General features: G+C 49.5%; 1 protein-coding gene across 20 annotated transcripts in view; it reads right to left on the bottom strand.

The window, feature by feature from the left end:
• LOC146868219 (cyclin-dependent kinase 11B-like) overlaps positions 1 to 13,449 on the bottom strand; it is a 459,040-nt gene that overhangs the window by 99,027 nt on the left and 346,564 nt on the right. For all 20 annotated transcript variants that reach the window (XM_085609447.1, XM_085609482.1, XM_085609460.1 and 17 more), the window contains one exon: positions 1,364 to 1,480. In XM_085609447.1, coding sequence (XP_085465573.1) covers positions 1,364 to 1,480 — 117 coding nt within the window. The remainder of the gene's footprint in view (positions 1 to 1,363; positions 1,481 to 13,449) is intronic.

Below are 13,449 nucleotides of genomic sequence, written 5' to 3'. Positions count from 1 at the left end.
TACTTTCAAATTTCTTTAACACTTCCTTTGTAGGCTTCTTGGAGATGTTGTTTTAGAGTGATCTTCCAATGAATGGCCTTCTGGGTAGTCTCTTTTATGAACTTTCTTAAACATCACTGAGTTAACTTCACTCTATTCTCCTTGCCTGTGACCCTTTAAAGGCAGATCAGTAACATACCCTCTGTGTCCTTCAGTCTTTGAGGAAAGTCTGGCAGATCTTGCAGTCCTTTGCTTTACGAGGTCTGAAGACACTTTTCTTGGGTGCATCTATCATTATATTCTATCAGAGTTCAGAAAAAAGGCAGACATTTTCAGAAGTGGTAAAATCTGGTTGAATAATGAGAGTTGAATATGTTCTGGTTTTCTTGAAGTGGGCTGAACAGAGCTCATGAGACTCCCTACACACGTGCAGCAGAAAATCAAAATTATGACTCTTTGAGGGGTGGTGCAACCTGGTTGGTTAAAGTTTAGTGCTTTTCAAATGATGTGATCAGGATAATAAAGTGAATGTTTTGCAGTCTATATTTAGCATAACACTGCTTTCAGAATCACTGGGAGACTCCCAGCTCGACGATGAAGAATGAGTCAAGCATGTGACTATTAAAGATCTAATACTGGAGAAAAACCCACTAACTGAAGAAATATATCCCGTTTATAACACAATTAGAATGCAATTTTCAAGTGCCAAACTCAAGGAGAAGTAGAACTCTGTCATTATCAACACCTCAAACGCTCAGTACAAGGGGGCATTCAAGGCTTAAAGAAATAAAACCACAGAATGACTATCCAATGTCCTGGGGGCTGCTTTGGTAAAGGCAGTTGAAGTTTGAAATGGCATTCTTCACACTGTTGGTTAGATAGCTTCTATGCCTTTTCTTAGATACCTAGAGTACTTCCTATTGTAGATAACTATCACACAATACATAACAAAATGGGAACTTCCTAAGGGAAGCATGGGGTGAAAGAAAAAGACATCAGGCATTCCTCCTCCAGCCCCTCCGGGTAGCAGTAGTCGATTACCTATAACAAATCAGTAAAGACAACAAGGCAGCAAAGAAAATATATCAAACTAATAGAACAAGAGTTTACTGCAAAAGTAAATAAAAAGTATATTTAGGAGATCAGATTAGGCTAGTAAGAAACCCACAGTCTTCAAAATAAGGGAAAAGAGAGGCAGAACACATATGCAAGTAAGGTTGGACTACAAAAGACGAAGAAATCATTAGTGCTCATTTAAATGGCAACTTTTGTAACAAGAACAATTGCAGGTATTCCACAAACCAGAAAACATTGGAGTAGAAAAAGAATAGTTTCCAGGGCTTTTGCTGTAGTTTTCTTGGGTCATGTTAGAGGATAAGCTTACCTTGAAGATTTTATTAATTTGGTCAATTTCCGACTTCCCAGGGAACAGTGGCTTCTGCGTCAGCAGTTCACCAAAGATACAGCCCACTGACCACAAATCTATGGCTGTGGAGTATTCCTGAAAACAGAGAAAGTTCAGTTATAGGAAAAACAATGTAAATCAAAAATCAGTCCAGTCACTAGAGCATCTCAACCTTCACCACAGTCCAGGGAACATCATTCACTTGGCTAAAGCATTCATTACAAGTGTGCCCTATATATTTGCATCATGGTGAGTGTAAAGAATGTTCTAAAACGTTATTTAACGGTCTTTCTGGTTTTATGTCATACATTTTGTTCTTGAGATAGAATCGCCTCCCAAAACCAGGGAGTCTGAAGAACAAGTTACTTACCTTAGGTAACACCCTATCCTGAAATGATTTCTCATCTGAAAATATTGCTCAGGTGTTAAGACTGAAACCGGATATTTTCGAGCAGTAACCCTACATGCAGTAGGTTCGGCTCTGCGTCAGCTGAGCCAGAAACGACATGCGCAGTGGCTATATAGGCCCCACCTCAAGCTGACATCAGTTTCTTTTCGCAACTTTCCATTCCAAAATTGTTGACTGTGTGGACAGTGTGTGGACTGCTAAGACCCTGAGAACGGTGACCCTAATGAATCGGTTCGCCGAGCAGGGAGGGTCAGAGGGCATTAAAGAATCCGAAGCTAGATAGAGTCCATCAGATAAGGCATTACCAAAGGTAAGTAACTTGTCCATCTGATAGATACTTTACCTTAGAATAGATAACCAAGCAATACCTCTTCAGAGATGGGTCTGCGAAACAAGTCAAACCAGCAAATCCTGCAGGACCAAACAGACGACATACCCATCATGACGGACCTGACCATCTACACAGTAATGCTTCGTGAAAGTGTGCAACAATGCCCACATTGTTGCCCGACAGATGCCCAGTACAGGGACTTTGTGAGCCAACGCAGTGGTCAAAGACTTGGCTCTGGTCGAATGAGCATACAAGCACTCAGAGGTTGCATTTTTTGCCAATGCGTAGCAGATCTTTAACCAAAGTACTATCCCTCGTGAGATTGTCTGTTTCTGCACTGCCTTCACTTTCTTAGCTTTAACTTACCCTACAAAGAGTTGATCCTCCATCCAGAAACCTCTTGTGCAATCAAGGTAGAACACTCTTTTTGAGTCGCAACAGTGGTGTCTCTCTTGTTCTTCATAATGGTATGGCGGAGAAAAAAAGGTAGGCATGGCGATGTTTAGGTCTATGTGAAAGGTGGTCACAAACTTCAGAAGAAAGGAGGCATGAGTCCTCAGAACCAGCTTGTCTGGGTAAAGGTTGTAAAAGGAGGATGTACAGAGAGGGCCTGTGGTACCCTGACCCTCCTGGACAATGTTATGGCCACTAGAAAGGCTGTTTTAATAGTCAGCAAGCGAAGTGGGTAGTTCAGCAGCTCTAAGGGTGCACACAAGAGGAAGATAAGGACCAGGTTAAGATCCCACTGGAGTATGATAAATGGCCAGGACACATGTTGTAAGGCTTTCAGGAGCTTAGTCACTCTTTGTGATCTGAACAGAGAAGGTTGGTTCAGCAACTGTAAGAATGCCTAAAAGGCAGACAGATAACCCTTAACCGTACCCCAAGCAGAGCCCTGCTGGGCTAGAGACAGAACAAATAGGAAAACTTGGGATAAGAGATCGGGTTGGGGGAAATGTTTCTGGATGCACACTAGGCCACAAATTTGTCCCAGCGGCAGGCGTATACAGTCTTTGTGGAGGGATGCCTAGCTGCCAAAATAGCATCACAGACTTCAGGGGTAAGGTTGAAAGCTGCAAACTGTCGCCGCTCAAGCTCCACGCATGGAGGCGGAGAATGTGCAGGTTCGGGTGCAGAACCCTCTTCTGTTGCTGCACCAGGAGATCCTCCCGAAGAGGCAGCCTGATCGGCCTAACGGCTAGGGCGGTCGTCATCGAATCTGGGGAACTGGGTTAGAGTCTCGGCAACAACGCTGAACATCCTGTTATTCTGGGCAAATCACACAACAACAAAAAAAAAAAACTGAATGTGTCCTCATGTAACGCAACTGGTGCTATGTAAAGCGGGCCAAGTTCGCACTTTATAAAACTCTGTAAAATAAAAATATTAAAAAAAATCGTGGGACCGATGCTAATATTCAGAAGCTTGGGATACCCAAACACTGTGCCCAATCCGGAGCCACAAGATTGACTGGGGCCCTGTCGTTCTCGAGAACTCTGGGAAGGAGTGACATCAGTGGAAAGGCGTACAGAAGGCCCAAGTTGCATATGAGATGAAGAGAGTCACTAGGAAACAGCCACCTTGGCTACTTCAGCATGCAAAACTGCTGATATTGCGAGTTCTTGGCAGTGGCTAACATATCAGGTCTCCCTGCACTCTAGAAAGAGACTTTACACCACCGCCTGGTGGAGATGTCATCCGTGATCCACTAGGCATAGATGCTGAGTTCGTCTGCCCTGGCGTTCAGAGAGCCTGCTGGGTGTAGAACCACTAGGAAATGCCCTGATGTTCCAGCCATGTCCAGGGATGCAGGGCCTCCAGAGGTCTTAAAACTGGGAGGGCCTCAAGTGATCCCAGGGGAGGGGGAAGGCTCTGGCCAAAAGAAGCATTATGCTGATAACAGCGCTTTGTTTTAAGCGGAACAAAATGAGTGGCAGTACGCTGCTCTTTAATGGGCCATCACTAACATTTTGTCATTTAAATCCTCGTTAGGAGTATGTTTTAAAAGGAAAGGGACTCCAAATATTGTTCAAAACTTCCACACCCATTTAAAATAAATCACACTTTGGATACTTTTATACGTTAGGCGTGCCTGACCAGAATAGTATGTTTAGCAATCATTTATTTAATTGCATATTTAAAACGGTAGCAGAACTTAACTGCAATGTTTAAATAAGACAAGACATATTTAAACATTGACAATTTAAAAAAGATTGTAAAAAATGTTACGGGGCCCAATTTCTTTTCACTTTGGGGGGGGGGGGGGCGTGGTATTAAAGGTTTTCAGACCATTGCTTTGATCAATGGAAGAAAGGCTTTCAATGCCAACCGGATAGCCTGGAGCTGCGGCACGTTGAAGTTGAGCTGAGACTACGCAAGAGACCAGAGGCCTCAGATCTTCACCTCTCCCAGACGTTAGCCCCATTCCAGAAGTGACGCATCTGTCACTATTGTCCAATCTGGTTTGGGAAGAGAGAGGGGTCTGCTGCTTGCAGTTCCCTTGAAGATCTGAACCAGGTCAGAAAGATCCTCCCGATTCTGTGCCCACCAGAATTTCAAGTCCCACTACGGAGCCCTGATATGTCAACAAGCACGTGTCACAAGAAGGGTGCAGGAGGCCATGAGACCCAACAGCCTCAGTGAGTCTCACCAAAATCCAGGTAGGTTAAAACAACGGAATCATAGTCTGAATATCCTTACTTTGCAAGGATAGGCCCAAAACTGCACTATGTCCAGAACGGCTCAGTTGAAAGGGAGCATCTGAGAGGGAAACAGGTGTGACTTCGGCATGTTGATAGTGATCCCCAGCGAATGCAGGAGGTCCGCCGTAGTCTGGAGATGGGAGACAACTGCCTGGGGGAGCCTGCCATCAACCACTAACCGTCGAGGTAGGGGGAAGTCTGGAACCCCTGACCTCCGCAGATGCGATGCAACCACTGCCATTACTTTCATGAACACTCAAGGGGAGCTGACGAGTACAAAGGGGGAAATTACTTCTGGACCACATGAACCTTTGGGATGGTAGAACTGGAACGTAGAAATATGCTGCCTGCATGTCCAATGCCACCATCCAATCTCCAGGGCAGACAGGACCGAAGGTGAGGTGAGCATTTTGAACATCTCCTTTTTAGGTCTCGCCTGAGCCAGCACGCATGCGCTGCCCTGCGAGGCTTCTAGTAAGGACTTTAAACTCGGACCACACGCTCGTGCGTCTGGTCCGCCCCTAACTTTCGTGTTGAGTGGGCTCGTGGGGGAATCGTTAATGTGCGTTTAGCTTTTTGATAACAAATTTGGATACATTTAACGATCCATCTGGCTATACCTGCTTTGGAAATGGCGTTGCCCTTGTGTTGTGGAGAGAAGGCAACTTAGAGTTGTTTAGTCTTCCTAAAGTTTTGAGTTCTGTCAATATAGTACATGAGGGCCCTCTTTACATCTAGTGTGTGGAGCATTCTCTCAGCGACATTTTGTGGGTTTTGAAAGAAAACAGGCAGTTCAATGGTTTGGTTCATGTGGAACTGCGATACTACTTTAAGCATGAATTTGGGGTTGCTACGTAGTACGACCCGGTTTGCGTGAACCTGTATAAATGGCTCCTGAATGGTTAGTGCCTGGAGTTCACTAACTCTCCTTAAGGAAGTGATGGCAACCAGGAAAGCCACTTTCCAGGAGAGGAATTGAATCTCACATGAATGGAGAGGTTCAAAGGGCGGACCCATTAGTCTGGTGAGGACCAAGTTGAGGTTCCACACCGGTGCTGGGGGGTGCCTTGGGGGAATCACCCGTTTAAGTCCTTCCAAGAAGGCTTTGATGGCAGACACTCTGAATAAAGAGAGGTGCTGCCTGTTTTGGAGATAGGCTGCTATTGCGGTTAAATGGACACGTATTGAGGTGTATGCCAGATTGCATCGGTATAGGTGTAATAGATACCAGATTATGTTCTGAATAGATGCGTCTAGCGGGTCAATGTCATTGTTGTTGCAATAAATGACAAACCTCTTCCATTTGGCTGCATAGCAAGCTCTGGTAGTGGGTCTCCTAGCCTCCTTAATGATCTCCATACAGTCAGATGGCAGGTTTAGGTAGCCAAACTCTAGGACTTCAGGAGCCAGATTGCCAGGTTCAGCTGTTGCGGATCTGGGTGCTGAATTTCTCCATGGTTCTGCGTCAAAAGCGCGGGTTTGATTCGCAGCCTTTGATGCGGCACCACGGAAAGTTTCAGAAAGGTGGTGTACCATGGCTGGCGCGCCCATGTTGGAGCAACCAGGATGAGTGTCAGTGAGTGCTGTCGCAGTTTGCGTGCCACCAGCGGTATCAACGGCGCTGGGGGAAAAGCGTACGCAAATCTGCCGGACCAGTTCATCCATATCGCATTGCCCTGCGACTGTGGATGTGGGAACCTGGCGGCAAAGCTTTGGCATTTTGCGTTTTCCCTTGTGGCGAATAGGTCTATCTCTGGATGACCCTACTGCTGGAAGTACGGTTGGAGTACTGATGGGTGTAACTCCCACTCGTGCATCTGGTGGCTGTGTCTGCTGAGCAGATCCGCCATCTGGTTGTCCTTGCCTGGGAGGTGTTCCGCCATGAGGAATATGTTCCTCTGAATGGCCCACTTCCACATGCTCTGAGCCAGATGAGACAACTGTGGAGAGTGTGTTCCTCCCTGCTTCTGTATGTAGTACATGGCAGTCATGTTGTCCGTCCGGATCAACACGACCTTGTTGCACAGGTGTACTTTGAATGCTTTCATTGCCAGGAAGATTGCCATCAGTTCCAGAAGGTTGATGTGCATCTTCTTTTGTTGTGTAGTCCATAGTCCCTGCACTGTGTAATTGAGTACATGAGCTCCCCATCCCTGGAGAGACGCGTCCGCTGTCAGTATTATTTGTGGAACAGGCTCTTGGAACGGTCGGCCCTTGCAAAGGTTTTGTGGATTCCACCAATGCAGAGAGTTGTATGCCCGACCGCTCACCAACACTAGGTCTTTTAGTTGCCCGTGAGCCTGATTCCATTGACGTGCTAAGCACTCCTGAAGCGGGCGCATATGTAGTCTCGCGTGTGGGACTATGAAAATGCAGGAGGCCATCATGCCTATCAACTGCATGAACACTCGCGCCGGAAGGGAGTGTTGAGGTTTGAATTTTGAGATCAGCAGTTGCATGCTGTTGATTCTCACTAAAGTCGGCTGAGCTGTGGCAGCCAGAGTGTTGATTGTGGCGCCTAAGTACTGTTGTACGTGCGCAGGTTGGAGACTTGATTTTGGGTAATTTAGTGAGAATCCCAGGTCGTGAAGAAGGTGAATGGTGTGGGACATGTGGGTGGCACATTGTTGTGCTGACTTGGCCTGAACTAGCCAGTCGTCCAAATAAGGGAAGACGTGAATATTTTGTCTTCGCAGATGCGCGGCCACTGTCGCCAGGCACTTGGTAAAGACCCTGGGTGCTGTTGTTACTCCGAAGGGGAGAACTTTGAACTGATAGTGATTCCCCTGAATAGTGAATCGGAGGTATTTCCTGTGTGAAGGGTGTATTGGTATGTGGAAGTATGCATCCTTCAGGTCTAGCGTAGCTAGGAAATCCCCCTGACTGAGTAGTGGGAGAACCTGTTGGAGGGTGAGCATATGGAAATGCTCTGATAGTATATATAGGTTTAGGGGTCGCAGGTCTAGGATAGGTCTGAGCGAGCCGTCCTTTTTTGGGATCAAGAAGTACAGAGAGTACACCCCTGTGCCCTGCTGGGCGATGGGCACTACTTCTATGGCCCCTTTTGCGAGCATAGCAAGCACTTCTTGCTGGAGTAAATCCAAGTGTTCGGCTGACATAGGACGGTGCTTTGGTGGTATGTTGGGTGGAGTGGAAGTTAGTTCCAGACAGTACCCATGTTGGATGATGTCCCTGACCCACCTGTCCGTGGTGATGTTCTTCCATGCGGACAGGAACAGCTGGAGTCGTCCCACGACAGGTGTTAAGTGGTTGGGGGGTAGGGAGAGGGCGTCACTGTTTGTTCTTTGGGGAGGACCTGGTGTTGCCATATCCACGTCCCCTGCCCTTGGTGCTGGATCCACGATATCCACCCCTGTTGTTTTTGTCGTAGGTGCTTTGTGTGCCACCTTTAGCATACTGTTGTTGTGACCCCTGACGTTCCCCTATTTCCAGTGCGACGAAAGGAGCCACTACGAAATTGTTGCGTTTGTAGCGCCCCCATAGATTTGGCAGTGTCTGTCTTTTTTTATTTTCTCTAGGGTAGTGTCAACGTCTGGGCCAAATAAAAATTCCGTGTTAACCGGTAAGTTCAGGATATTGTTTTGGATCTCGGGTTTGAAGCCTGAGATGCGTAACTAGGCATGGCGTCGCAGCATGACACTTGTGTTTATTGCCCTGGCCGCCGTGTCAGCTGCGTCTAGGGCGCATTTTATGGATGCATTAGTGAGTTGTCCTTCTCTAATGAGGAGTTCCGCTGACTCTTTATACTCCTCTGGTAGATGTTGGAGCAGTGACTCCAGCGTGTCATAATGTGACCTGTCATAACGTGCCAGGAGTGCCTGTGTATTGGCAATGCGCAGGATATTCGCTGCTTGCGCTGCAATTCGTTTGCCCGATGTTTCAAGGACTTTTGACTCTTTGTCTGGGGGAGGAGCATCACCGGTCGTCTGTGAGTGGGCTCTTTTGCGAGCGTTGGCAACCACCATAGAGTCTAATGGCAACTGACCCCTAATGTATTTAGGGTCACCGGGTGCAGGCTTATATTTCTTTTCGATCCTGGGGTTTAACACCCGGGCTCTTGTGGTGTCCTTGAAAATGTCTTTGGCAGGTTTCAGAACCCCTTTAAGCATGGGCAGAGTCTTGACAGTCCTTTCTGAAGATGCGAAAGTGTCAAGCAGGAAGTCCTCCTCAATGGCGTCAGAATGTAGCTCCACCCCATGATGAGCAGCAGCCCGTTCGATAAGGGCATTAAATGCGGCCGTGTCCTCTGTAGGAGATGTTTTAATGTTGTAGAGTTGCGCATCCTGAGTATGTGGTGCGATACTTTGGTCTGTGGGGTCATCCCACGCCTGATCAGGGTCTTGTGGTTCATCGGGATCTGCGTCCCCGGGGTAGATGGTATCGTACCCACCATATTCCTGCATCGGGTCCGATTCAGAAGGGGTAGGAGAAAAGGACTGCGGATCTAATTGGAGGGGATGGAAGTGTTCTTGTAGCACTGGTTCCTGCTCCGCCGGTTGCTTGCGTTTAAGAGGAATTTTGTATGGCACCTCTTCCCTGACTGGCGTTATTTTGCGCTTGTGGAGTATTAACCTGCCAGTGTCGGCGTCGATAAATTGTGGCCCTGAAGAATCTTGTTCTGTTAGGCCAGTGGTGGTGGACTGTGTGTGTAGGACACGTGTCCGAATCTGAAATAGTTTCGGTGCCGATGGCGGTGGCAGCCCAAATGTAATGTTGGTGGGCTCCGAGTGCACTTTACAGGGTGAGGTAGTGTCGGGACCCGAGGTAGAGTGGAGGGCTACCCGGTCACGGATGCGTTGTAGAGATGCAGAGACCTGCTGCACAGCAAACTGAGATGGTGGTTTGGTGGGCATCTTGGTAGTAGGCGTTGAGGCCGACCCCGACTTTTTTGTCGGAAGGGGGTCACTGGTCTGAAGGGATGCATCGATAGTCGACGTAGTCGAGGACTTATTCGGCATTGGTGCTTTAGGCGTCTACGTAGCCGAGGCGGCCATCTTGACTGCGGAGGTTACGGGCTTCGGTGTCGGCGCCTTATAGTACCCGAGGGCGCGCTTCTTCTGTGCGTCGACCGCGTCTGCTGCGGTGAGCTCGGCGCCGAAGTCTCTCTGTACGCGTTCGGAGCCGACGACTTTTTTTGGCGCCGGGGCAGTGGACTGTTTCGACGCCTTTGATCCGACCACCACCAGTTTCACTTTCGATTTTGAAGGGACTGGAGCGATGGATATGTTTGGGTTTAACAACCCGGTCGTCTTTGGTAATAGTGGCTCTTGCAGAGTGTTCGATGCCGGGCCGGAAGGCGGGGCCGAGGAACCATGTATTAGGTCTTGGGTAAGGCCCGAAGGCGATCCCTCGACCGGAGCCTGACGACGATGTACAGTTTCGGCCTCCGTTTCGACGCATTGGCCTAGCTCCTCGGGAGAGCTGTCTTCTTCGGCCTCATAGGCTTCGTCAAAGTTCCCTACCTCGTCGACGGCTTCTTCACGTCGAAAGAGCACTTCGTCATCGTCGTCCGATTGGGAACCATGCTCTGAAGCGGGGCTAGAGACTATTTCTTCCACGCTCTCGGCGTCCTCGTCCTCGGTGCTGAATATATTGGTGGGTGCGGGCGCTGCCTGCTGCGCCTCGAGCCTCGCTGCCCGTCGGTTCCGCAGAGTTTTCTTGGATCGGAACCGCGCGCAGGCCATGCATTTTGATTCGTCGTGATCCGGCGAGAGACATTTATTACAGACTGGGTGGACGTCGATATGAGGGTACTTGGCGTGGCACAACGGACAACTCTTGAACGGAGTCCTCGATTCCATCGTCGATCGAGCGTCGAAGTTTGGACCAACTCGGTCCGAAAGTTGGAAGAGGGTGTGGAGCACTAGAACTAGCAGTCGACACCGAACGGTAACTGTACCGACGAAAACTATAGGCCTTTTGGCCTAAAACTAAGTATTCCGAAGTTGAGCTAAGATAGTTGCATCCGAACCAAATGGCGGAAAAAAACAATCTGGGGATGGAGAGGATGCCCATGCGCACTGTGGTCCAGGGGAGGAGTCACCCATCTCAGGATACTTCGAAGACCCTTCCAGGACAACAATGTGCAATCATCCGGACCCAACACTAGGCGGCGATCTATGCACAGATATGAATTCAGCAGCCCACATGCCTCGAACATTTTGCTGTGACACTGTACTACGTCTCCAATGACGCACTAAGATGTCCACAGAGCAATAGGGGGAAAGTGTTGCTCGCTCAGCCTGGGATGATAAACAAGCAGAAGCGAGCACGCAGCACATTCTTAAGAAATGGCGGGCACCGGCGCGCACTCTCCAGGGTCGCTGACTGGCCAAGGTCCAGGAACAAGCGAACGCAGCCAGAACGTTTCCGTCACCGGATGATCCGGGCTGGCCACGAGGTGACAGTTTCTATATTTACATAATTTCTATCAATAGTGCACACATCATCAAAGTGGTACGTTTGTTAAGGAGGCTCAGCTTCCAATGAAACGACGCCCTGCGGGGTTATCTGCACTACCAAATATCTTAGCAATGTCGCCAGGTACATTATCGAAAACAGGAGCCCATTGCCCCCTTCAGATCCGTTGACGATGAGAGGTAGTTTTACAACCTGGCTGCTTCAGGGACTATATTGAGTCTCACAGCGCTGACTGGATGTGAGAAAGCACCATCTTTCTTGCATGGTATGCCCCCACTTTTTGCTGAATTGCTGAATGTACTTTGACTGAGTGTGCCCTGGACTCCTGCCAATCAGGTGCCCAGGGCCTATTTTCCTTCCCTAAAACCTAAAACCCAAATTGGCAAACCCTGGCCACCTGTCAGCCCCTGGTAAATGGTACCCTAGGTACCCAGGGCCTTGTGACCAGGGAAGGCCCACAAGGGCTGCAGCACTTATTGTGCCACCCTTAGAGGCCCTGTACCCTAACACAAACACACTGCCCTTGCAGGCTGAGTGTCTGGGTACAAGACAAAATAAAGAGTCGACATGGCACATCCCTGTGTGACATGCCCACAACCTATACTGCCCTGGCATACATCAGTCACCCCTCTAGCTGGGTGCCCTATGACAGCGGTGTGGGCACAGGAGAACGAGACCTGTGCCCCTACAGCACCCAGGTCCATTCCTGGGCACTGTAAGTGCAGTGCTGCCATTTAAGAGTATATGGTGCTGGGAGCTCGTCCAACACAAACTCCACAGCCCCATAATGGCAACACTGAAGACTGAGAAGTTTGGTATCAAACTTCTCAGCACATTAAACCCGCACTGATGCCAGTGTGGGATTTAATGTACAAAGCACTACAAAGGGTATCTTAGAGATGCTCCCTGAATGCTAACCTACAATCCACGTCTTGTTTGAGAGGCTGCCTAGGCTGCCACACAGCAGACATGTTGCTGGACCCCTGGCTGGAGAGCCCCCGCTCTCCTGGGCCTGCAACAATGCACATCCTGGGTGAGGTGCTTGGTCTCCTCCCCCAGGATGGGCAAGGGGAAGCTTCAAAGACATGCCGCCTTTCTGAGCTTCTCCAGGCCACTTGCTGTACTCAGCAACTGGCCCCCACCGGTTCTGACCCCCACTCTGGCGGGAAGACTGGCCGGAAACTCCAAGTAAGGACAGGGGATGTGCCAGCCCTGTCAACCCCACCCCTCAGGTGTGGGAGGCAAGGTGAAGCACATCTCTGGGTCCTCGCCATCTTGAAGATGGGGAGCCCTACCCAATCAGGACTAGGCCACTGCCCCCTTCCCACAGGAGAGTGGCAGGATAGGGGGTGTACCCACCCAAGGACAGGGACCCAGTGGTCCCTGCCCTTTACCTACCTGTAACGCCCCTAAATTTAGTATTTAGGGGCACCCTGAACCTTCCTTCCTCAGATTCCAGATTCTAAACTAGCGAACAAGAAGAAAGAAGACCTGCTGTGCAGCTGCTAAGAAGAGGAAGGCACCAACTGCTTTGGCCCCAGCCCTACCGGCCTGTCGACACTCGAACCTGCTCTTGCTGAATCCCGGCACATCCTGTGGCCAGCAACCTCACAAACCCCGGAGGACCTGGCTACCTTGTGACTCTGAGCACCTGGAACTCCCACGAGCAGTGGCTCTGCTCAAAGCAAGTTTCTAACCCCTGGCATCAGCCCGGAACCGCGAACCCTGCGCACACTGCACCCGCCAAGCCTGGCCTGTGCCGAAGTGGACAAAGACCCAGAGGACGTCCCCCGGCGACTGTGACCCCGAATCCGGCACCCAGAGACCAACCTAGACGCTCCTGACGACACCTGCAGCCTCAGAACCAGGGACCCCCCCCACCACCACCACCACGATCAACAGAGGGTAAGATTTCCCCGACATCAAAAGGCACCCCTGCACCCGGCGCCCTGCGGCCCCCTGTGCCGGACTCCTGGCTACCTACCTATCCTCCAACTACCCAACTTACCTCTCGAAGTGGTGGTGGCACCTGAAGGACCTTCGTCCCCGAGCTTGCAGCCTTTGTTCGTCCTTGAGCTTTCCCATTGAAATCCATTGAGCACCTGAAGGCTCTAAAAGCACCCTGCACCCAGCCGCCCGAGTGGCCCTGGCAGTGCAACTTCTACTCCTACCTACTTCCCCA

The sequence above is a fragment of the Triturus cristatus genome, chromosome 1_2 (assembly GCF_964204655.1).
Source record: "Triturus cristatus chromosome 1_2, aTriCri1.1, whole genome shotgun sequence".
Lineage (NCBI taxonomy): Eukaryota > Metazoa > Chordata > Amphibia > Caudata > Salamandridae > Triturus > Triturus cristatus.
This window is presented reverse-complemented; position numbering and strand designations above follow the sequence as displayed.